The sequence below is a fragment of the Myxocyprinus asiaticus genome, chromosome 24, assembly GCF_019703515.2.
Source record: "Myxocyprinus asiaticus isolate MX2 ecotype Aquarium Trade chromosome 24, UBuf_Myxa_2, whole genome shotgun sequence".
NCBI classification, from domain to species: domain Eukaryota; kingdom Metazoa; phylum Chordata; class Actinopteri; order Cypriniformes; family Catostomidae; genus Myxocyprinus; species Myxocyprinus asiaticus.
Window position 1 is genome coordinate 32,066,923 of NC_059367.1, and position 26,437 is coordinate 32,093,359.

Below are 26,437 nucleotides of genomic sequence, written 5' to 3' on the forward strand. Positions count from 1 at the left end.
TGGTGAGTGTTTGCCCAAGCAAAATGAGCCCACCCCAAAGTTTCAAACATATTCTGGTCCCTCCTTCAATGTAACTCCCAAGAACGAACCCATTAGCAAGCACCACTCATTACAGTTTGATGGAAAAACACCAATTATAATACCATTACATTAAAGTTAAAGTACAATCAGATTGATATAAACAGTGAGTGTGTTTATATGCGCGATCTTACACCAATTAATAATCAGACAACGTGTAAGGTCATGAAAATGCTTTTAACGGTTTGCTTTTATCAGGGTGAATTTAGGTTTAAGCAAAAAAAAAAAAAAAAAAAAATCACGACTTAACCAATGTGCAGAAGTTTACGTTGTGATGTCAAAAGCAGAGAATAATCTGATGATTTCAAATCCTCCCTGGACCTGTGGGCCCCTAGAACTGTTACCACCTTTCACCCTACTAGCTACGGCCCTGGGTGTGAATGTAAACACATTACATATAGAAGTAAAAAAAAAAAAAAAATTCTACATTTGGCAGTTATCTTATAAATGCTAATCTATTGGAAAACCCTCATTTAAAGTGAAACTGAACCTTGTAAATATGTCTTTGCTTGATCTGATGTCTGATCTCATTTGAATTCTTCTCTAAAAATGATTCAGAAAGCCTTTTCCTTACCACTTTCAAATCCACTTTTACAACAAAAGAACAGTGTAGTCAGCACACACATCAAGATATAAGCATAAATATGTGTTCAAACAAATTCACTGAAAATATTTTACATTTTTTGCAAGTTTTGACATAAAATAGATACTGCTATGATGGCTACAGTACCATCAAACAGTTGTACAAATGTGCAGTTCTCTGTTTGGTCAAAATTTATCCTTTAAAAGAAATCTCACTTTCAGACTATCCTTACACAGGGCATTCATTTATCTGTGTTTTAGAAGGGTCATTTGAAAATCTTTATCTGCCAAATTACAGGGTGAACAAATTCCCAGAAATTAAATTTTCAGAGGAACAAAAAACAAAACAAACAATCTTTGTTATTTTAGGATGAGGCCAATGATAAGCTGGGGTTCACAAATGATTCAAGCTTGAGAGTAAGGAATTGTTGTTTGTTTGTTTTTTGTTTTTTTGCATACAACAATATGACAGATAAATTCTTTGGGTTCTGTCTTAAAAAAAAAAAAACAAAGACTAAATTTCCAACATTTGTGGAGATAATGCTGTGTTCTGTCATTGAGTGTTTAATTTTAGTGCTTATGTGGTCTTAAAAGTGTTAAAACACACGAAATTAGACATTAGAAATTAGAAATTTGCTGACAGAACAGTCAGCAAAACACTGGCTTTGACTGAAAACTAAATTCAGTCTTCACAGGTAAAAAAGGAAAGGTATTTCTAAAGAAATGTTTCTCAGGGAAATATAAATGCAGTTGATAGTATTTTAGCCTTGAATGTTAAGGCTTCAAGTGTTCTCAAATTCTTAAGTATACACTCAAATCCAAAGTACAATCAAAGCATAAAGGCATGCATGCATATTTCCTCATTCTGTGCAGAAATGCCTTTATATTACAGTTTCAAGCCCACAGTGAAGAATCTCTTTCATACACACATTCGCAAACAGTGTTGAAGATGAATGCATGTATATGATGAACAGAAAAAAATAAAATAAAATAACTTACATATCCACTGATTTAAAAATCTTTTCATTAATTATATACAGGCATTTATAAATACTTGTATGTAATGTACGCAATTATAATTTACACATACACAAGGCAGATTCAAGTAAGATACTTCCACATATTCAAAAGCATGACAGTATAGGTCATTTTATCCCACTCATGATTTTCACTGCTGTCCAGCACAGGGTAAAATTATCATGGTGTACCGCTGGAATGGAGCTGTGTACATAATTAATCCAACCATGACTTCACACAGTCCATTCTTTAGTTATGCATTACAAAAAAGTGAATGAAAAACAATCGATTTATTGTGTTGCAAGACGTTCTCCAGTTGAAGGATGCTGGAAATAGCTGTGGCAGATTCTGAAAGCAGATTCAACCAGCTGCACAAAGATGTTTCTCATGTCCGATGCTCATTGTCAGAGCAGATGCTACATAGTACTTGAGTGAGACAGATGATGATAAACATCTTTTAACGATTACTTATAAGGATTAAAGTCCCCATTCAAAAAGAAAAGGTCCATAAATTATTTTGTTTCCGATCCTTGCAATATTTTAATGGTGAAAACTGGAGAGTTAGAGCAGTTTTTTCGTCTCCCATTCTTTCAAGGGCATGATGAGGAACCGTTGAGGCAGAGAATGAAACTGCAGAGTCTGCAGTTGTTCCCTTCAGACGTCAGTTGATGTCTTTCCACTTTTTCCTCTTTCTCTTCCTATTTGTCTCTCAGCTCCAACTTGTTGAGGTTCCTGAGATGAAAGGTCGTATGATACCTTTGGGTGTGGGCTTGGAACCAAACCATGACATCTGTAACCCAAAAAAAATAAAATAATATATATATATATATATATATATATATATATATATATATATATAGACTCAAATAGTGCTTCCAGTGTTCAAACGTAAGGTGGCTACATCATTTTCCCACTTAAAGGGATAGTTCACCCAAGAATGAAAATTCTCTGATCATTTACTCACCATCATGCCATCCCAGGTGTGTATGACTTTTTCTTCTGAACACCAAAAAAAAAAAAAAAAAAGAAAAAAAAAAAAACCAATTATTTATATATATATATATATATATATATATATATATATATATATATATATATATATATTTCAGCTCTGTTGGTCCATACAATGCAAGTTAATGGGTACCAACATTTTGAAGTTCCAAAAAGAACAAAGGCAGTATAAAAGTATTCCATATGACTCCAGTGGTTAAATTCATTTCTTCAGACATGGTATGATAGGTGTGGGTGAGAAACAGATCAATATCAAAGTTCTTTTTTTTTTTTTACTATAAATTCTCCTCCTTGCCCAGTAGGTGGCAATATGCACTAAGAATGCAAATAGCCAAATACAAAAGAAGAAGAATGTGAAAGTGGAGATTTATAGTAAAAAATAACTTAAATGTTGATCTGTTTCTCACCCACACCTATTATATCACTTCTGAAGGTGTGGATTTAACCCCTGGAGTATAATTATTATAGATAACTTTTATGCTGCCTTTGTGTGCTTTTGGAGCTTCAAAGTTCTGATCCCCATTCACTTACATTGTATGGACCTACAGAGCTGAAATATTCTTCTAAAAATCTTTGTTTGTGTTTAGCTGAAGAAAGAAAGTCATACACATCTGAGATGGCATGAGGATGAGTAAATGATGAGAGAATTTTCATTTTTGGGTGAATGATCCCTTTAATAAGTTGAAATGGAGAAACTTGTGAAATTTTGGTCAATAGCCTATTTATTTTTTTTATATGGCTAATAACTGATATGATGGCCACAGTTACACATCTATACTGTTCAGCCTGTTTCTTTTTCACAGCCCTAAAGCAACATGTGTTTGCTCCAGTCTAGAATTTTAGAGGGTTCAAGTAAAATCAGGCATCAAAGCATACAGTAGAAAAGATGGATAACTGCTGGCTTTTAAAACCTCATATAGAAAGAGAGTATGTTTAAATTGGGGAAAAAAAGGCCCTGATATCATGCTTTTGATGCTGAAAAAAAAAAAAAAACACTCCATCATTGGCTTATAATGATATTGTTACCAATATATTGTGCATCCCTTGTTTCATATAGTATACCTTTGAAAAGGGACAGTATGATTTGAAGCCATGAGTGGAATGTAGCACAGTGAAGTGCAGTGATTTCCCCTGCTCTCATGTACTGCTGCTGGCATGAGTTATAAATACCAGCCAGCTGTTATTCCTGACCGTCTCACTGAGTGCTAATGGTTTGATTCAGAGCGCTGAGCCAGATTTCCTGACCCACATTGTTCGCTGCTTCAGTAGAGTGGCCTAGTTAGCCCACGGGTGCGGAGGAGAACTCTGCTTAGTGTGGTGAGGTTAAAGAAGAACGTAGGCTGAGCTTTTTTACATGTAGTCCTCAAATCACACTTACAGATATATGCATATATACACACCTTGTACTCCAGTGTCTGTTTGAGCATGTCCTCTTCCTCATGTGTGAAATGCAAAAGAACAGAAACAGCTCTGATGAGCTGGTAGGCCTGGAGGGAGGGAGGGATGGAGAAGGAGAGAGAGAGAGAGAGAGAGAGAGAGAGAGAGAGAGAGAGAGATTAAAAAAAAAATAATAGGTGTTTGGAAATGAGTAATGCCAGATTAATCTGATCGAATTTAAAAAAAAATAAAAAATAATAGAGTAAAACATTCAAGAGAAAACCTATTGCTTCACAAACATTTGTAATTATAAAGTTAAATGCAAAGGCAACAAAAGATAAAAAAAAATGGCATATTTTTAAAATTACATATATTTTTATACTTAAGCCACACTTAAAATCCATGGATGTCATTGCATTAGATAACAAAATATCAAAACAAATGACATTTATTTTAAAGATAGCACAACCACACAAAAACGAAGTTAGCTCTGAGAAAAATTCTAGCATCATTTGCTTTGAAATTCTGTTAATGCAATAAAATTAATACATTTTAAAGTGTGGCTTAAGTGTCCAAATAACATCTGAGACCACTGTACATCACAGCACAAGCCCTCACCTCTGCCTCTCTGGATGACATGAATTTTAGCACCACATGTTTGAGGTACTCAAAGTTGATCTCTCGTGTGTCTGTGAGGTCTGAACTATTGGTGACGGTGGTGTTGGAGGTAATGGGAGGCAGGCCTTGGGTTTGAGTATGTCCTGGTGCTGGAGTTGTGGCTGTGTTGGGTGTCTCTGAGACTGATCTCTCCTGCCTCCCATCCTGAAATCTCTCCTTCTCAGAGTCAGGATCTGGTTTCAGTTTCTGTTTTATAAACACAAATGAATGGTTACCAACATGGATTCTGTAGTATACTTTCTGTGGAAGGGTGAAAAATACATGCATTTAAAAAGGCACACACCAGCTCTTTCTGTAATGTCCTCTTCAGTTCTGCAAGCCTCTGCTGTAGCTGTTTTATTGTCTGAAAAGAAAATAGGCAAATATACAAATCTTTAGTCTAATCTATATGTATTCATGTGTTTGAATGTGAATATTCAAATCAGTGTACAACAATACAAATTGATCTTGTTAAAAAAAACAACATGAAACAGCATTTTCAATGCATGTAACTTCCATAAGTAAGGGGTAATGTACAGTCAGCCAGTTGTTGTTGCAAAATAAACCCATTCAGTGTGATACAAGACCACTCTGTTTCGCATCGGGGTCCGGATCACCCTGTCAGAGTGGTCTTGTATCACCCTAAAGGGGTTTATTTTGCAATAACAACTGGCTGACTGTACATTTTCCCTTACTCACGGAATTTACGTTTCATGTTGTTTTTTTTAACCAGATCAATTTGTATTGGTGTACACTGATTTGAAAATTACACGGCTACAAACCAAATAAATAAATACACATTTTTGACATTTTGATTTGCACTGAAATTCTGTTATTATGTGAGAAGAAAGAAATCGCTTAACTGCTGATTTGCACCTCCGATTTGCTTCAGAGTTCTGTTGGGGTTATTTTTTTTGCTGACTGCTCAATATCCAACTTATTACAAAGACTACTTGCCAAATAAATAAATAAATGGACAGGAAACATTTCAGATAAGTTGAAATAATTTTATTAGCTTACTTTTAGACACCTCTAAATGATACAAAAAGTAGGAAAGATGGCTCGCAAAACCCGGTTAACAGGTCTGATTTGACTTAATTCCTGGTTGTGTGGATATTAGTACAATCAGAATCAAGTATTCCAGAGAGCCGTGTAATAATGTGACATATTTCAAAGTTAACCAATTGTCAGATGGAAATAATCTAGGGTGGGACTTAATTTTATCCATTGGAATCTGATTGGATCTTGACATGTGTGACGAGGAGGAGGGCGTGGCCGGGCCGAGAGGATTCACGCCCGGCGCTGAGTTGCCCAATCAGTGGAAGACCAGAGAGAGAGAGAGAGAGAGAGAGAGAGAGAGGAGACACGCACGCAGCAGTGTTTTGTGTGTGTGCATTTGTTATGTTTCAGTTCAGTGTTTTATGTTGAATTAAAGTGTTTTGATTGTTAATCCGGTTCCTGCTTCTTCATTTCCTGATGAACGAGAGGCTTGTCTGCCACAACGTGATGATGATATAATTGGTAAATATTTTTTACCGCCCACATGATCTTATAAAAATATCAGTACAAAAAATGTTTCAGAGGATAAAGTAATTACATTTTTAGAATAACATTGATTCCACAATGATTTTGAAACCTCCAAACAAAAATGTCATACACTGAATCAAATACAGTGTATTATTTATAATACATTTTTAATAATAAATGTATAAAAAATATTTTAAAGCTAAAATAATTCATAACGTGTCCCTGGACTTTTGTTATCAACAAAAATTTTACGTTACAATTTATATGAATGTATAAGTCGAAGTGTACATCTAAGATCGTGTCTGGCTACAATAACTTTTTGGTAACTTTTCAATATTTTGCCTTCACCAGTTCATTTAAAACGGTCCTGCAGTGTGAAAAAAAACATTAGATCTCTCAAAGTACAATTATTCCATGTAGTCTCTCAATTAATATGAGCTCATTAGGGCAGCATGCATAATGATTATAAAAGAAAGTTTTTAAATAATGATGTTGAAAATCATTTTAGATGGGAGAATAGCATGTATCACTGTAGGACTTGCCAAAAGTATATTTCAACTACCCAAAAATGACCAGGAATCTTGAAAGCTCTGCTTGTCTTCAGTTTCTCAAGCTTATTTGCCCTCACCTTGTTCTTTTCAGCCATTTGTTGCTCCAGGTCTTTGTTGACTTTCTGCAGCTGGTCCAGATCACTTACTGCAACCGTCCCATTCTGTTCACTCTCACACTTGTCTGCATGTGACTGCGCCTCTAAACTCAACACCTCACCCTCAAGATCACACACCTAAACACACACAGTGACAAACAGAAACATGTAAATGCACATAATACAGCAAGTACAGGCAGTTCAGATGTTCATTGGTATGTATACAAAAAGACTCAAACACTAACTGACCCGTGATTGGTAAGAGGTAAGTTGTTGCGTTTTAGTGAGGACTTCCTGCTGAAGTGACGTCAGCTGAGAGTTGTGTTCCCGCTCTCTCTCCTCTGCTTCCAAATGACGAGACTCACACTCAGCCTGCAGAGAGGACAGACTGCTACGGGCCGCCTGCAGATCTGACACACACAAACACACACACAATAAGAACCAGCAGCGTTTTCCTGATAATCATTAAAGAGTCCATAGTGTTTTTTAATCTTCTACCCTCTTTCAAAATGTTTAGCTCCGCCTCCTTCGTCCCTAACGCTTCAGAGAGTCGATTCACTTCTTGTTCCGCCCTCTCAAGAGACTCTGTCATTTTGCTGACCTACCAGAGATGAGCAATATACAAAGTTGAAAACATGCTACTATTTCTTTTTCCATACTCTCCAAATGACAACTAACTGGCGATGATAAATACTAATAAGTTCCAAAAACAAATAGACAGATGCATGAATTAATAAACGGATCTGCATTTGAACAGGTTGGTGGATTAACCTGTTGTTGAAGCTCCTCCCTCTGTTTTCGTGTTTCCTCCAGAGCTTTGGCAATTTCAACACTCACAGTTTGTCTGCTGTTCAACTCCGCCTGTGATGCACATAAATACCCTCTTGTTGGCAATAGACCTAATTCACAGCAGCACATCTTTGATTTTTGTACAGTCTCTTCAATGACATGCACTGTATAAAGCTATCAAAAAGCTCCTGGATCACATCTAATTTTCCACAACTCGTGTTGTCTGGAGTTTTTTATGTTTTTGTCTACTGAAGTTTCTTGGAAAGATATTTTTTCCAATGTTTCGTCAGCAGTACAACCTACTGAAGAGACTGCACGTCTATCCCTCACAGCATTGTTGTCATTCTCATCAAAAATCATGATGGCTCTGCTGTTAATAAGGTCTTTATAACTCATAAAATACTTCTCGAAATGTGCACAAGTTCTGCTTCAATCATATTCCAATTTTAAATATGCACCAAAATAAATGAAGTAGATTATTCTCTTTATTCTTACTCTGGACTGCTCCAGTTCCGCAGTTAGTCTTTCTACAGTGCTCTCAACTTCAGCTTTGCTCTTCAACAGCAAGGCCTTTTCTTCTTCTAGTAACCGCTTGAGAGAGAGAGAAAGAAAGAAAGAGACATAAAAAGAGAGGTAAACGTTAGTCTGATATTTAATAACCTTCCCGGGTTTTTTGTTTTTTTTTGTTTTGTTTTTTTAATTATCAAAGAAAGTCATGCTATTGACATTTCACACACCACACTGTCCTGATGTTGGTTGACCTCTGTTTCTTTCTCCCTCTGTAGTAGAAGTAGTTCTTCCTCTAGTTTGGCTATTTTCTCCAGGCCTCTCTGTCTCTGTGTCGAGACCTGCTGTTGTAGCCTCTCCCTCTCCTGTGCCCACTCCGCCTGCTGTGGGACCAAAGGTCAAAAGGTCAACACTCTAAGAGAAAAGGTTAAAGGATTTTAAGGATTAACAATAAAGCTGATTTGAAGGCCAGTCACCAAATTGCCTTACAAGCCATTTTTTGTTAATAAACCCAATAGGTTCCTTGTCTAACAAACAAATCATTGGGGGTACTTTCAAGCGTGTCATTTAATCCAAGATCAGACTAAAGCTTTGTCCGCGGAACTCTCTTTAAAGAGTTTGATTAGACTTTAATTACATCACCACCTACCAGTTTTTCTGTATGCGTTTCACTATCTGCAAGCTGCTGTTCCAAACTCTTCATATTCTCAAAGGTGTCAGTCAGCCTCTTCTCCAGCTCGGATATCTGAGAAAACACACACGTCATTCAGGTCTATGATGCACAGTCGTGTTATGTTTGAGTTAACTGGAGTATCCTACTACTCTCACCTGTGCATCTGTCCTCTCTCTGTAAGCCTTGGATGAGTCGTCTTTGTGCTTCAACAGAGTCTGGAAATCTGTGATATTAGCGTTCAATCGAGAGATCTGGAAACAGAGGGAAACAGGAATTCTTTTATTACAGTACAAAAACAGTTAAGTACAGCATAGTATAGCACTATACAGTAAAGGTCATAAAGAATACAACTGTACAGTACAGTGTAGTACAGTACAGGACAGTATAGTGCAGAGTACAGTTTATTGTAGTTTAGAATAGTACAGAGTACAAAAGTGTACAGTATAGTACAGTGAAGTACAGTACAGCTAGGGCTAAGTGATAAGACAATATAATCTGATATCGACGTTATCTGACAAATTGCGAGAGTCACTGACAGACCATGATTGACAATATTGTGAAATTACAAAACCATGAAGCTGGGAAGTCACCAAATTTTAAATAGTAGCCCAATAGTTATCATGCACTTACATATTTAGATACTAATCAAAATGTTAAAACGTTAAAAGCATTATGGATAAAAGAGGCCGGTTGTGTCCATTTTCACTGCCAACATGTTCTCTGGAATCGCATGAAACATTTTCCAGTTATAACCCACTCTCTAGACTCAGACATGACTTGTAACAAACATGCTTTGGCTTAGCAACTAGATAAAAACAGCACATACAGTATATTGGAAATTTCATAATAAAGGTGGTACAGCCTATCGAGAAAAAACATAATTATAAAATGTCATTTAGGTGAAATTAATGAGTGACGAATCATCGGTCATTATGAAAAACTTGTATTCAAAAGTTATTCAAAACATTACTTTGTGACATCAACTTCTATTTATCATCCACTCCATTAAGAAAATTTTTTAATGTGCAGACCATGAAATTAAACTAAAGTTTACTTTTGAAATAAAATCATGGCATGCATAAACGCCATTAAACAATTTTAGGATTAGCTTCGGGAACGTGCAGTTTAAAAAACAAAGATAAGAGATTAAATCATAAAATAATACAAAAACACATTCACCTTAAACCTAAGATTGACTATTTCATTTTCTTTAGGCAGCATTAACTGCATTAACAAAATGCAATACAAACACAAATTTGATAAAACAGTGGAAATTATTTGCATTAATAAAAACACATTTATTATGCTTACACATAACAGGAAAACTGGAGTTTTGTAATCATTTATGCACAGACTAAGTGAAGTAAACAAACTGTTGTAGCTGTTTCATGAAAGTAGAAATTATGTAGGTTGTGTTGAACTTTCTTGTGGTAATGGTTCATTTATATTTCAATAATTAGGGGGCCAAGCAGCGAAGCTGCTGGAACCCTATTGTAATTGTACAGATTTTTTTCCTTCTTTTTCTTATTATTTAAATTTAAAAAAGAATGTTGCCCTAAAAGTGTCTGGGTGTCAGAGACCTTAAGTCGTGGAGACTCCAAACTTGGCAGGATGATCCCAAATCCACCCAACTACTCAGGCGCACAAACACACACCCATCTGACCCTAGGTGGCGCTATAATAAAACATTTTACATTGACTCATATCTCTGCAACCGTAAGGACTAGAATCAAAATGTTTTCCTCTGATTCCTTGAGTAAAGCCCTACAAAATGTACATCTCCGATTTCATTTCAGTCTATAATTTTTTTTCTGCCATTTTTAATTTTATGAGAAACCTACTTTTTCTAACTCCTCCTAGACCGTTTGTCCGATCAGCATATAATTTGGTATACATCTACAGACCCCCCGACAAAAAGTTATCAAAAGAATTTCAATACGTGAAATCCTTCCGAAGATATTAACGATACAATTCCTTCGGTTTAACGCAATTTGAGTAATTCATCAATATCTACTCAACGCAAACTCCAAAAGTAACCAAACTCACATAGTCAACAGGACGTTTAGAAGACGTCAGCAAAGTTTCGTACAATTTCACCCCTAGGAGGTGCTGCAACTAAAAAAACGTCATAACTTTACAGCTATTTGAGCGACAAAGTTCAAATTAAATATGCATCTTCTTTGGTTCAAATGCTAAAATATTCTTAAAATCAATCCGCCAAATTAACAAAAATGGCTGCCAACAGCCAATCAAATTTCAGCACCTTATATCTCGTATTGGGAATGGCCAAGGTTTATGAAAATTACTATACACAAGCAGGGTGTCAACTCGAATCTGCATCTAAAATTGTGTGACATTCGGCCACACGTTGGTGGTATAATTAGCAAATTCGCGTTTTTGTTCATAACTCAGGAACCGTATAGGCTTCAATACAAATTTGCTTCTTTGAATCCACCAGTGCCCCACTATGATATGGTCACTTGAATTTCCATTCCTGCAAGAAATTCTTTTTACAATTTCGATTTATTCGAAAAACCTACTTTTCCGAACTCGTCCTAGGCCATTTGCCCGATTCTCAGGAAACTTGGTATATATCATCGTTAAAAAGATATAAGCAAATATGTTTTGGCCATGGCCTATAATGACTAATTAGCCTGTATCTTGTGAGTGCAATTTTCAAACTTAACAAAATTTGTACACATGGACAAGAGAACACTCTGAGGTAACAATGATTTTTGTTCATTTTTTATGCTAGGGGGCGCTATAAATTAAGACAATCCTATTTTTGCAACTGTGCTCAAAGCAGGTGAAATGTCACACCAAAATAGCAGTCCACAGCATCCACAGGATCTTTTCTGTCAAATTTGTTTGTTTTGGTCATCTCGCCATATGTGCTTGGCCCCCGACAATAGTTGCTTGCGGCTATATTTATAATTATAATTATTGTTTACATTTAATAATCTTTAAATCTTAATTAGTATTGGTAATTTTCCACCTGTTGTCATATAAGGATTTTTGTGTGACAGCAAATAGGGCCGGTGGAGGAAGTTAGAGACAGTAAATGTTTGGATTTGGGGAGGGGTTTATTTACAATTTTTTGGTTACACTTTACAATAAGGTTCCATTCGTTAACATTAATGCATTAGGTGTTATGATCTAACAATGAACAATATATTTTTTACAGCCTTTTTTAATCTTTGTTATGGTTAGTTAATAAAAATACAATTGTTCATTGTTAGTTCATGTTAGTTCATAGTGTATTAACTAAAGTTAACATATACGACTTTTGATTTAAAAAATGTATTACTATATGTTTAAATTAACCAAAATTAATAAATGCTGTAAAAGTATTGTTCATTGTTAGTTCATGTTAACTATGCGATTTGAATTTCAAAATATGTTTGTTTTAGGTTTTTCATGTTTCATTAAATTAATTAAATTTTTAAAGTAAAACCGACTGGAGGATCCCCCGGCAGTGGGGTTGACGATGTAATCGGATATCTTTTTTTTAATATATATATATATATATATATATATATATATATATATATATATATATATATATATATATATATATAGTGAAAATATTTCTTGCATATTGCCCAGCCCCAAGTAGAGCTCAGTATAGCACTCTATAGTACAGTATAGAATAGTACAGTCGTGAATATTAGGTCAGTATACAGTACAGAACAGAATAGTATAATGCAGTATAATACAGGTCAGTGTTGCCTTGTACAGTACAATATAGTCAGCACAGTGTAGTCCAATACAACATGGTACAGCACTGTGGTATAGTTTAATATTAGTAAATCGAAGTGTAGAATATATAGCATAGATGTTGGCCGTTTACCTGGGCCTCTAGTGAGCTGACTGCTGTGGTGTGATTGGTTCTCTCCTCCCACAGCTCTCCTCTGGCCTCCTCTAACCTTTGCTCTAATGAAGACTTCTACACTCACACAAACACAACACATGTGAATACGAGATGACTGAAACAGCAAGATGATATGCATGTATATGCGTGCGTGTCCTCTGACCTCCTTCAGCAGTTCATGCAGATGTTCATCTTGAGAGAGGTCTGCCACTAGTCTCCTCTCTAAGGAGGCGGCTTTCTCTTGCAGATCAGCCAATAGATGCTCTCGCTCCTCCTCTGTCGCTGCAGTCTGACCAATCACAGTATGGCATGAGGAGTTATCCCATATCATAAATGAATAATGTAAATTTTTCACAGCATCCAAAACAGAGAATGAGTAAGAACCTTGTTCTTGTGCTGCTCATGCTGTAGTTTCAGTGTTCTGTGTTCAGACTGGAGATGCTCCATTGATTTCTCTAGTGCTTTTGCGTTGCTTTGTGCCTGGAACACACACAATATATGTCAAGCTGATTTTAAAAATACCAATCAAAATTTTATTGGAGAGTCAATGTCATTATCAGAAGTGCAACACTTTGACTGTTACACATGTATGTTTTGCAGGTCAATACTTACAGTGCCTACAAAAAATGCTGGCTACTTCAGGGGTAAATTGTGTGTGTGTGTGAATGCAAGGGCATAAATATTTATACAAAGGATTATTGTAATAAAAAATTATTTTCTCTTTGATATTATAGAGCAAACATTTTCCATCAAATACATCATGGACCATGCATCAAGCTATTACACAATGAAACGCATAATAGATAAAGTTCAAAGTGGGAATGAATACTCTTTAAAGGGACTGTAACTCGATTCCCATAAGTCATCCTCTTGATTGAGTATAAGAACTCTCACCTTTTGGAAATCTTCTGACACCAGCTGGATCAAATGCAGTAATTCCTGCTCTCTCCTCTCTAGACCCACAACTCTCCTCTGTGCCTCCGCTCTCTCACTCATCAGCTCATCCCTGAGACATAGACACAGAGAGAGAAAAAGTGTAGATTAGATTTTTCATTTACAAGACATGGCTGCATTTTCTAAAAACCAGTATGTAAACAAACTAAACAGATGTGCGAAACCATCCTTCTGAAACCTAATCTTAAATGGAAGATTTTTAGTTAACCTCTAAGCTTTGTTCACTGTTAACTTGATTAATATTTTAACAGTCTATTTCACATTTCTTTTCCATTTCACATATTTTACAGTTTTACACTTTGATCAAAAGATCCAAAAAGCTTACTCTTAAAAATGTCCTTTCACATTCTCACATTTTTCAAACATTTGTGGAAATAAAGACAAGTTCTTTATTCTTTACACACCTCTGGGCCTGCAGCTGTGAATTGAGCCGCCACGTCTCTTCAAGTTCTTCTCCCAGCTCATACAGCTTATCTTGGGTCTGGCTCAGGGTCAGTCTCGCTGTGTTCAGCTCATCTCCTCTCAGTTTGAGTTCTTTCTCCCGCTGACTCAGTTGCTCTTCTCGTCTCAACAACTGCAGGAGAAATTCCCACTTATGATCAGAGTTCTTACGTGTTCTGGGAGGAAGTGACAGACTAGTCTGTTTTGCGATGCTTAGTGTGAGATAAAATGCTCTTTTAAAAGAATATTCTGGGTTCAATACAAGTCAAGCACAATCGACAGCATGTGTGTCATATTGTTGATTACCACAAACAATAATTTCAACATGTCCCTCCTTTTTTAAAAAAAAAAAGCAATAATCTAGGTTACAGTGGGCACTTACAATGGACGTGAATGGGGCAAATCTGTAAACATTAATATGCTCACTGTTATAGAAATGTATATCCACAAAACGTAAACAATATGCATGATAACATGATTTTAGAGTTATACAATCACTTACTAACCTTTTCTGTGTAAAGTTAGAGCCAATTTTACAACTTCATTGTCATCACGATATGACGACGTAAACACTAAAGTGACAATTTAAACAACTTTACAGCTCAAATAATGCACACGTTTTAACAGAAGAATTAATTTGTGCTTTTATGAATTTACAAGCTTCAGATTTCTGCCTTTTAACCCTCCAAACATTGGCCCCATTCACTTCCATTCTAAGTGCCTCACCGTAACCCAGATTTTTGCTTTCTTTTTTTTTACACTACCAATCAAAAGTTTGGACACACCTTAATTAATGTATGTTTCTGATCTCAAATCTTTTTATCTAAAGGTTTACATTTAAATGACTGAAATGAGTTTTGGATACAACTACACATAAAATGTTTTTAATGGATGATGTCACGATACTGAATTGCAAATAATTGCCCAACTTGAATGGGAACTCCAAGTCTTTTTACAAAGCATCCCAGGTGGAATCCTAATGAAGTTGGTTGAGACAATGTCCAGACTGATTAGAGCGGTTATTAAAGTAAATTGTGGCTATTTTGAAGAAGCTTAATTATAAGAGAGTTTTGGTTTAATTTTTTATGGTTTATCATAATCACCATACTTCCATTTTTGTTATTTCATTTGCTCACTTCACTATTATTTTTAAATATGGAATATAGAAATAATAAAGAATGAGTAAGTGTGTCCAATTTTTTGACTGGCAGTGTATATCAGTACTGGGTTTGTAATTCTGGAATATTAAAGTATGTATTAATGCTATTCTAGCAATATTTAACACAAAGTTTACTGTGCTGACCATGTGTTTGACTTTGGCCAGTTCCTGCTGCTGAAAACCTTCCAGTTCATCCAGGTCATCTCTCTTCTGGAAAAGACTTAAACTCTGCTCTGTCATCTCTTCTAGCTGAGCAGCTAGTGATGCCTTCTCCTGTTTGAGAGAAAGAGAACAAAACAATCACTTCTAGATTTCAAAATGCAGGCAGAGGTTATTAATAAATGTTGTTTTAAAAACAGGAAGTAGTCATTTAACAGATGTTTTTATCCAAAAGCAGTTGCCCCTGAAGGAATCTGAGGGCGTTAATGACTCATGGATCGTCCCTTGTGGGCCTCGAACCAACAACATTCCAGTTACAAGCTCAGACCACAACGCCTCAAAACACCTTTACCTGCTCTAGCAATGCAAGCTTGTCCATCCACTCCTGGTCCTTCTTCTCTAATGCCAAGGCCATGCCTTCTGCCATCTTGGCTCTGTTAGCCTGGAAGGCTTCATTCTGGTCCTGAAGTTTCCGCATGGATGCTGACCGAAGATAGAAACTTAACAGTTTAAATGACTGTCAGACTGATATGCCACTTAAAGGAAAATTCATGGTTATTTTCATACTAGAGTCTATGAACCACAGACAATAATTTTGACTCGTACCTCACCGTTATAAACAAACAGCAAACTCATTTACAGTAAATACTCTAATAATAGACGCTTAACGGGTAAGTGAACATGGGTTTTTAAAAACAGAAATGTGAAGCTCGTATTTTTACTAAAGCACTTGAATTCCTTAATCAAAAACTTTGAAAATAACCCAGAATATTCCCGTTATAACTCATTGGTTAGATGTTATCACAGACAGTACTTAAAGGGATAGTTCACCCAAAATGAAAATTCTCTCATCATTCACTCATCCTCATGCCATACCAGATGTGTATGACTTTCTTTCTTCTGCTGAACACAAACAAAGATTTTTAAAATATCTCAGCTCTGTAGGTCCATACAATGCAAGTGAATTGTGGCCAGAACTTTGAAACACAAAAAAGCACATAAAGGCAGTATAAAAGTAATCCATATGACTCCAGTGGTTAAATAAAGGTCTTCAGAAGCGATATGATAGGTGTGGGTGAGTAACAGATACATTTTTAAGTCAATAATTTTTTTGACAATAAATCTCAACTTTCAAACAACCCTGCTAAGCACTCTTCTCTCCTAAAGGGGATCGCACACCGGACGCTTCTGGCGGATGACATGGCGCGTTCAAAAATTTGAAACAATTGTTTTCGATGAATGTACGCACACCTACAACTCCAGAGGCTGCTCAAATTTTTGCCACGCCACGGAGCGCAACTCGAATATTTTCCATTAAATTTGACCCAAATCATTATCAATGGACATGTATTATTTACTCTAGCCTTGTTCATTCTTTACGAAGGGAAAAATCTTGGTAACTTTTGTGTGTACTGTCTGCAATCTGAACCGCATCGACGTGCCTGGTGTTGGATACCTGTGCCGTGTCCTAGCCACGATGCGGCGTGGTGCTTCTCATCCAGTTTGCGACCGCCTTAAGAGTTCTTCTTTTATTTTTGGCAATTTGCAATTTTCTTCAATAAAAACTTCACCCACACCTATCATATCTCTTCTGAAGACATTATTTTAACCACTGAAGTCTTATGGGTTACTTTTAAGCTACATTTATGTGCTTTTTTGAGCTTGCATTTCATGGACCTACAGAGCTGAAACATTCTCCTAAAAATCTTCATTTGTGTTCAGCAGAAGAAAAAGTCATATACATCTGGGATGGCTTGAGGTTGAGTAAATGAGAGAATTTTCATTTTTGGGTGAACTATCTCTTTAAGATACATTAGAATTCAGTCAGCGTGGATCTTTGTTAGTGTGCTGCATTTTAAATGTAAATGTACTACTTTTAATCATGAATTGTTATTTAATTGAACCTTTATATGGAAAAAAAATCAACATAGCCCAGCAAACCAACTGTCATGAAAGAAAATCCTAAAAGAACAACATTACTTAATTTTCAGGTGTCAGTAATAGCTTGGTAGACAGATTGTTAGTACATGCACCTATAATGAATCTTATAATCTTTTTTTTTTGTGTCTATAAATTGAAACTGTGGCAGTACATTCAGAGCATGATGGTACCTTTTGAGTCCCACAGCAGATGGGGAGTTTTTGCTGACTCTTTCTTCTGCAGAACTCAAACAAAGATTTTTTAGAAGAATATTTCAGCTCTATAGGTCCATGCAATGCAAATGAATAGTGTCCAGAACTTTGAAGCTCCAAAAGCACACAAAGGTAGCATAAAAGTAATCAATAAGACTCCAGTAGTTTAATCAATATTTACATTTGTTTTGTTTTTTTGTTTTTTTTTACTATAAATCTCTACTTTCACTTCAACTTTTTAATTCTTTTGTTTTTGGTGATTCGCATTCATTGTGCATATCCCCACTTACAGGGCAGGGAGGAAAATGTATAGTAAAAAAGGACATAAATATTTATCTGTTTCTTACCCACACCTATCATACTACTTCTGAAGATATGGATTTAACCACTGGAGTCAAATGGATTATTTTTATACTGCCTTTGTGCTTATTGGACCTTCAAAATTTTGGAGTTAATTGTTTTGCATTGTATGGGCCTACAGAGTGGAGATAACTTGATTTGTGTTCAGCAGAAGAAAGAAAGTCATAAACATCTGGGATGGCATGAGGGTGAGTAAATGATGAGAGAATTTACATTTCTGTTTGAACTATTCCTTTAAGCATTTTCTCTTGCCATGTCACTAGCATTGTAAACTAAAGCAATCATGGTTTGCACCTTTAAAATCAGAAGCAATGGCCCCAACAACACAATTATTTTCCAGTCATGGAAAACTCTTAAAGCAAGAGGTTAATGAACAATCCTGATTATTTGTTTCTGATAAAAAAAAAATCAACTTTGAAAATTTTAGTTGATCTTAAATAGCTAGATCGCAGGTATCTATGTTTTAGCTGCATGAGGTTTGTGTAAAAGGATCGGACAAACAAATGGGAAAAGAGTGGGAGAGAAAGCTAAAGAAAAAGGAAGAGGTGAAAATGGGAGGAAAAGAACGTTACGTACAATCCTGATACTTTTCTAATGCAATCTCAAGCTTCTCCTTGGTCTTCTGCATTAGCCGAAGCTGCTCAGCATAGTCTAGGGTTGAGGAATGAGACACCGACACACACACGAACGGAGGGAGGGAGGCAAAGAAGGATGAGGTGGGGTAGGGTGGGAGGAGGGAGATAAACAGGGGGGAGAAAACAAAGGGATAAACATGATTGAGAAGGTAAACAAATGAAGTGGAAAAACAGAATGATTTTCTGAGATGAGAAAACCAGACTGATTGTGAGGTCGTACAGTGATAGCTACATTTTACTGCTGACCTTTGACCTTTAATCATTACTCATAATCAAGTTAGTTATGCAATCATCTATCTACTACTGCTCAGTGTAGATAGCATCTCTATGTAATTGCATACCACTGCGGGCAGATAGTGAAGCCCAGATATTTATTATTTATGTTGATTTTCAAGGCAGTTACAGTAGAGTCATTTGAATGAATTTCGAACTTGCTCTGTGATACATGAATGTGGTGAATCTGTCAAATGTTATGTACTTTATACGTTTTTGCAGTGGCAAAATGTATAAATTGGGGTGTTACAATACAGACTGAAAGTGGTACTGTATTTATGACAAAGAAGAGAGAACATACACATACTAGTTTACCTCTAATTTGTAATTAATTTCCATTGATGCTTATAGGTTGAAGTGTGTAATTTCTGCACCACTAACAGAACTGCAAATATAATGGCCGTTTTCAAACAGGTTTCTCAAACACTTCTTGTCTTCCATTGGTCAGCAAACAGGTAGTACTCATCCCATTGGTTGTGCCAATTTTGCTACGTGGGGTCATAGGGATGCTCAAACAAGTAACACAGAATAAATCGCTTTTCACAATTTTTGGGCAAATCAACCTATGAATGGCTTACTTGCAGTCGTCCATCCATTTTAAGATTAAACACTTCAGACATTTTATTGTCATTTGATTGTCTCAAAACATCCTTTCCAATCTTCATTTTGGCCTGTTGTATCTCATTTGCCTCTCATTCACTCTCTCCTAATGTGTTCACATGAGTTTTACCGTCTTGTGCGTGTGATACCTGAGAGTTTGGCCTCCAGCTTTCGTATCTGATCGTTTCTGCGCTGAATTTGAGACGAGAGATCATCTCTGGAGCTACTGCCATCAGACGTCTAAAAGTGAACGATACAAATGCAGACACGATCATCAGAATCATTATATGACTATAATTATATTATATTACATCATTATATTCTTTTTATCAATCAGCCAAGCAGAAATTTAACTACAAAAATGACAAAACCATAAATCTCAAAATGCTACAGCACAAAATTCATCAATTTATATGGTATATCCGAACCCATCTTTCCTTATAATAAAAAAACCTGTTTGGAAAGAGTACTTTGATTTAGACCCGTTATTGATACACCTGCATGTCCTCTAAGTCTGCAGCTTTAATTATTTAAGGCTTACAACAACATGAACCTATCCTTTTGCAAGTTGGTTCTGGTGGTTTACGAGGACATTTTTTTTAGGTTATACACTTGTCGTTACGAGGGTATTATGCTACATGGTTTATGAGGACATCCCTAATGTCCCCATAATTCAAACAGCTTAAAAAAAACATACTAGACAATGTTTTTTTTTTTTTTTTTTTGAAAATGTAAATATGCCACAAGGTTTCAGTGATGCTTAAGTTTAGGGGTAAGGTTACTGTTGGGGGATAGAATAGTACATTTGTACAGGGTAAAAATAATTGTCTATGGAGAGTCCTCGTAAACCACCAATACCAACAAATGTGTGTGTGTGTGTGTGTGTGTGTATCTCTTTGTCTGTGTACTGTATGTGTTTGCACCATAAATTGCTCAAGGATCAGGTTACACTGGTTTTTCCAAGCAGATGACATTAATACTTCTTTATACTCCACAAGTTTACTAAGCAGCAGGGTACTGCCCTCTATTAATAAAACTACTCTTAATACCAGGTCAATCAGATGCAGCACAGTGCAAACACACTTACCTACACACACCTCCTACACACACACACACACACACACACCCCGATATAACTTTCTGATTACAGGGTATCTGCAGGTTCGTAGGAATGAAATGTAAGACTTTTTTTAAGCCAAAAAATAGAAACATTTTAGACCAATTTCACAATGAAAAAAATACCGTTTACATTTCGGATTAACAGATTGATGAAGGTTCATACATCTGTAACATGACAAGTTCAGTACAAATGTCCTTGATTGCTGCACGCACTCACAATAAACTCAAGCGTGAGCTGCGAAATGCTGGCTGCACGAGAGAGGGAGAGAGAAAGAGGGAGAGACAGAGAGACACGAAAGAGCCGATTTACTCACGCAGATTCTGTTAAAGTGTCTCCTCTATTCCCGCACCAAAAGTTAAGACCTCCACAAATGAAATTTATACGTTATAAGTACATTTAAGACTTTTTAAGGACCCGCGGGTAACCTGGATTATAGTAACTCTTTTATGCTTTTTATTAAGGCCATGCTGCTTTTGCCATAGACAACATTTTGATGTTTACAGTGTCATCCTGCAAAAGGCTGTAGGTTATGTGGAACTTTGCAGTGCGAAACTGGGATTAGTTCATGTATCCTTTGAAAGTCAGATGACACTATACTGATGCCTAAAAACATAAACTTGTATGTTTGTGGTTTGGTTAGGAATAATGATTGCTGTATCTTCAGAAACTTATCCAGCTACAGATTTTGAAACAGATGATCAATGGACATATTAGCTTTACATTTATATTTAACTTGTGATCACATGAAAATATAAGATTACAAAAAGCTAAGGACTAAGAGGTGCAGTTAGACAGAGAGAAACAGAAACAGAACGAAAGATTTACTCACAAAGTCATCCCCTGAATCTGCCCCAACAGAAGTGATGGACTCTTTGCTCATGGAGCGGGGAATGCGACCGGATCGGGGGGCAGTGGCTCCCTCGTCTGCCAACTTCTTCTTCAACTTCGCAAACATCACTCTTATGTTTAGAGTATAAATGCGTGTTTAAAGTACAAAATGTGACGATTTGACTGATTGTCTCCGGTAGCATGAGACCCTTTAGGGTCCTCGTAATGCCGAACTAGCTTTGTACACTGGATAGGATGATCTCATTCTGGTGCCACAGTCTGCTGCCTCGACTCTGCGAAAGATCAGACAATCACAACATTAGTTTGGTCAAGTTGTTTACTAAGCATTAAAATGCCTCGGCTGAGGCTCAGATAGAAAGACAACAACAATTTAGACAATTATGCAAAAAAATAAGCAAACACAGAGAATGTAAACAAAGTATTCAATAAAATAAAAAAAAACTCAATATGTAAATATTATATAAAAAAAGTTATAAAGTGAATAAAAAAATTCTATATTTAAAGAACGCTAATGGGACAGGAGCACTGATTAACTCCTAAGGTGGAAAGCCTTACATGCATTAAGAAATAGCAAGGATTCTGTGTAAGCTGTGACAGTTTTACCAAAGTGACGTGCTGTTTGGTAGTATAGCAACAATAAATGACCAGTAAAACAGTAATTAATATTGACTCGGCAAGATCAAATTCTCTTGATCTTGTATTTCAACGGTCACATTAATTCACTCGAAATTTTACATTTGTCACAAGGGAAATGTATTTACTTTTATACAGCTGATACACTTTTAAATACGCTGACAGTGAAATACTGGAAAACTGTATGCCAACTCGACGACAACAGAGAGTGTTTAACAAACATCACTTTGCCTTTATGGAGGGTCACTATGGAAGTATATCCAATGGTTAAGAATACACTGGACTGCCAAATGGGCTCAGTGTTTACATTGTTTGACACGCTACATTGTTGTAGGCTAACCGGTATCAGATGTACGCTTGATGCCAAAACGAATCATCTATATTCTAATAATAGTGGAAGACAACATCTACCCCAAAGATGTCGATAAAAAGCCCAGTACCGAACAATTAGACACAAACTGTAAACATAGCGAGCTAATGTTAGCTTTCGTGCATCACCCTTACTAAACTAACAAAATAGACATGCAAGAACCTACCTTGAAACCTCCATAAACTCCGTCATAACTGATTTAATTAATATCTTACAAGAAACGTTTCCCCGGAAATATGCTTGAGGATGACGTTACATATGTGTATGCTGCTTTTGTCGGGCTAGCTGGCTAACTAACTTCACGTAATCTTCAGTCACCAGATTCCTGATGACGTTCCAGGAACAACTTGGCAATTTTGCTCAGCGCTGATTGGACGACCATACGAGCGAGGCGTGGCTACGGTTTCGCTCGATATCATGTCAATCATGAAAGCTGTCATACCTACAAAGTCACACACACACACACACACACACACACACACACACACACACACACACACATACACACATGTTGGTGCAGCTATCATTATGAGGACTCTCCATAGACATAATGATTTTTATACTGTATGAACTATAGATTCTATCCTCTACCCCTAAACCTAACCCTCACAAAAAACTTTCTGTATTTTTACGTTTTCAAAAAAACATCGTTTAGTATGTTTTTTAAGCGATTTGAATTATGGGGACACTAGAAATGTCCTCATAAACCACATTTATAGCATAATACCCTTGTAATTACCAGTTTGTAACCTACAAAAAAGTCCTGTAAACCACTTAAACCTGCCCACACTCATACACACACACACACGCACAAACCTACTAAGTCACAAAGTGTTAATTTCTGTTTTCAATTGATCCTCAAATCAAATCAAATCAAATCACATTTACTGTCGCACAACCATATACACAAGTGCAATGGTGTGTGAAATTCTTGGGTGCAGTTTGAGCAACACAGCAGTCATGACAGTGATAAGACATATACCAATCTACAATAAACATCAGATTTACACAACACAATTTAAAATCTAATATACACATAATTACACACAACACAATATACAAATAATAACATACACTGTACAGTATACAATACACACAATATAGATACACATTATTCAATAAAAAAAATAAAAATAATAGAATGTACTGTAGGTTGTATTGTACTGTATTGACATTCAAGCTGTCGGTTGATAGTAAGTTGTTAAGAGAGAATATATATATAATAATAATATAATTTATGACAGTCCGGTGTGAGATATAAGAGTAAGAGTAATAAAGTGCAGTGCTGATGTATTTTGATAGTGGGAGATCAAGAGTTCAAAAGTAAGATTGCTTGGGGGAAGAAGCTGTCATGGAGTCAGCTGGTGCGTGTCCTGATGCTGCGATACCGCCTACCTGATGGTAGCAGTGAGAACAGACCATGGCTCGGGTGGCTGGAGTCTCTGATGATCCACCGAGCTTTTTTCACACACCGCCTTGTATATATGTCCTGGAGGGAGGGAAGCTCACCTCCGATGATGTGTCTGGCAGTTCGCACCACACTTTGCAGTGCTTTCCGGTTGTGGGCGGTGATATTGCCGTACCAGGCGGAGATGCAGCCAGTCAGGATGCTCTCTACAGTGCAGGTGTAGAACCGTGTGAGGATGTGGCGGTTCATTCCAAACTTCCTCAGCCGTCTCAGGAAGAAGAGGTGCTGATGAGCCTTCTTCACAACGACTTCAGTGTGGATGGACTATGTGAGTTCCTCAGTGATGTGGACACCCAGGAACTTGAAGCTGCTGACTCTCTCCACTGGTGCTCCATTGATGGTGATGGGACTGTGTTCTCTGTCTTTTCTCCTGAAGTCCACCACAAGCTCCTTTGTCTTACTGACGTTGAGGGAGAGGTTGTGCTCCTGACACCAGTATGTCAGAGTGTGCACCTCCTCTCTGTAGGCTGTTTCATCATTGTCAGTGATCAGACCTACCACCGTCATATCATCAGCAAACTTAATGATGGCATTGGAGCTATGTGTTGCCACACAGTCATGTGTGTACAAGGAATACAAGAGTGGGCTAAGAACACAGTCCTGCAGGGCTCCAGTGTTGAGGGTCAGTGATGAGGAGATGTTGCTGCCTATTCTAACCACCTGGCATCTGCTTGACAGGAAGTCCAGGATCCAGCTGCACAGCGAGCTGTTTAAGCCCAGAGCCCGGAGTTTCTCATCAAGCTTGGAGGGCACTATGGTGTTGAATGCTGAGCTGTAGTCTAAAAACAGCATTCTCACATAAGTGTTCTTTTTTCCATGTGGGAGAGAGCAGTGTGTAGTGTAGATGCAACGGCATCATCAGTGGAACGGTTGTTGCGGTAAGCAAACTGCAATGGGTCAAGAGAGAGAGGCAGCACAGAGCAGATGTAATCTCTGATTAGTCTCTCAAAGCATTTGCTGATGATGGGGGTCAGAGCAATAGGACGCCAGTCATTTAAGCAAGTTATTTTTGATTGCTTTGGAACAGGCGCAATGGTGGATGTTTTAAAGCATGTGGGGACTACAGACAAAGAGAGGGAAAGGTTGAAAATGTCTGTAAAAACACCAGCCAGTTGGTTCGCACACGCTCTGATGACGTGGCCTGGAATGCCATCTGGACCCGTGGCTTTACGGATATTCACCCGTCGGAAGGATTGGGTTACATCCGCTACAGAGACGGAGAGTGAACTAACCTCTGTAGCTTCGGCTGTGAGAGCTTTCTCCGCGAGGGCGGTGTTATTTCCCTCAAAACGAGCATAAAAAGTATTTAGCTCATCCGGTAGAGAGGCAGCGGTGTTCATGGCGGAGTTTTTATTCCCTTTAAAGTCCGTGATGATGTTAATTCCCTGCCACATGCTTCTAGAGTTGGTGGTGTTAAATTGTCCTTCAATCTTGTTCCTGTACTGGCGTTACTGGCGTCCTGGAATGCATAGCTAAATTTCCCCCCAGAATGCATATGTGGGTCAAAAATAAAAACAACTTTTAAATGACAGCTTACTGCTTACTTTCTTCCTAAATATAAATCACAACATGACCATGTTTAACATTACCTGTGTGATTACATAGATAACAGATGGATAATAAAATAAAAGATAAAGTAGGGGCATTAATACAAACTTTCATAATATAATGTAATTTAGTATAATATAATATAATATAATATAATATAATATAATATATCTGCTTTCTCTGTGTGGCTTGCTCTGTAATTGTCAGCTTATGGTTGGCTCCACAGACCACACAGTGTGTATGACCTTTGAAATTATTTTCACATGAGCTGTGTAATCACCACCAACATCATGTGGGCTGTTTTGGCTATCATATACTCAGTGAGCACTTTATTAGGAACAGTACACTTACTTATTCATATGATTATCTAATCAGGCAATTGTGTGGCAGCAGTGCAATGCATAAAATCATGTAGATACGGGTCAGGTTGATTTTGATTTCTGATTTCGACTGTGACGTAATTGTTGGTGCCAGACGGGCTGGTTTGAGTATTTCTGTAACTGCTGATCTCCTGAGATTTTCACGCACATCAGTCTTTCAGAGTGCACATTAGAATGGTGCCAAAACCAAAAAAACATCCAGTGAGCAGCAGTTCTGTGGACGGAAACACATTGTTGATGAGAGAGGTCAATGGAGAATGGCCAGACTGGTTCGAGCTGACAGAAAAGCTATGGTAATTCAGATAACCACTCAGAATAGCATCTCAATGCACAACACATCGAACCTTGAGGAGGATGGGCTACAACAGTAGAAGACCACGTAGGGCACATAGTGTTCCTAATAATGTGTTTAGTGAGTGTATAGTCACACATTTTTAAAATCAAAAGTTGTATTTGTTAACATTAGTGCACTATGCACTATGAAATAACATGAACTAACAATGAACTATTGTATTATTATTAACTAACATTAACAATGATTAATAAATACTATAAAAAATGTATTGTTTTTTGTTAGTTAAAAATACCTAATGTATTTACTAATGTTAACAAATGTAACCT

General features: G+C 36.9%; 1 protein-coding gene across 2 annotated transcripts; it reads right to left on the reverse strand.

Moving 5' to 3' along the window:
* Nucleotides 1–199: 199 nt before the first annotated feature.
* Nucleotides 200–22,742, reverse strand: LOC127415088 (golgin subfamily A member 1-like). Of its 2 annotated transcripts, XM_051653634.1 has the most exons (23): nucleotides 22,587–22,742; nucleotides 21,398–21,689; nucleotides 19,598–19,688; nucleotides 18,517–18,591; nucleotides 15,801–15,931; nucleotides 15,434–15,562; nucleotides 14,094–14,263; nucleotides 13,630–13,741; nucleotides 13,120–13,215; nucleotides 12,899–13,024; nucleotides 12,715–12,810; nucleotides 9,020–9,115; nucleotides 8,841–8,936; nucleotides 8,422–8,574; nucleotides 8,180–8,275; nucleotides 7,667–7,756; nucleotides 7,394–7,496; nucleotides 7,145–7,305; nucleotides 6,878–7,033; nucleotides 5,027–5,086; nucleotides 4,684–4,929; nucleotides 4,089–4,175; nucleotides 200–2,467 (listed from the first exon to the last, which is right to left on the reverse strand). In XM_051653634.1, the coding sequence occupies exons 2-23, from the start codon at nucleotides 21,521–21,523 to the stop codon at nucleotides 2,387–2,389; spliced, it is 2,577 nt and encodes an 858-aa protein (XP_051509594.1). In that variant the 5' UTR covers nucleotides 21,524–21,689; nucleotides 22,587–22,742; the 3' UTR covers nucleotides 200–2,386. The 2 variants fall into 2 exon arrangements, with proteins under 2 accessions (XP_051509594.1, XP_051509595.1); XM_051653635.1 differs by lacking the exon at nucleotides 18,517–18,591 and having other exon boundaries at nucleotides 201–2,467.
* Between the last annotated feature and the right edge of the window lie 3,695 nt (nucleotides 22,743–26,437).

Coding starts and splice junctions, on each gene's coding strand:
- LOC127415088 (XM_051653634.1), bottom strand. CDS start 21,523: ATGTTTGCGAAGTTGAAGAAGAAGTTGGCAGACGAGGGAGCCACTGCC. Junction 13,025..13,119: donor ATGAGCAGCACAAGAACAAG/GTTCTTACTCAT, acceptor GTGATTGGTCAG/ACTGCAGCGACAGAGGAGGA. Junction 7,757..8,179: donor CGGAACTGGAGCAGTCCAGA/GTAAGAATAAAG, acceptor TGTGCATCACAG/GCGGAGTTGAACAGCAGACA.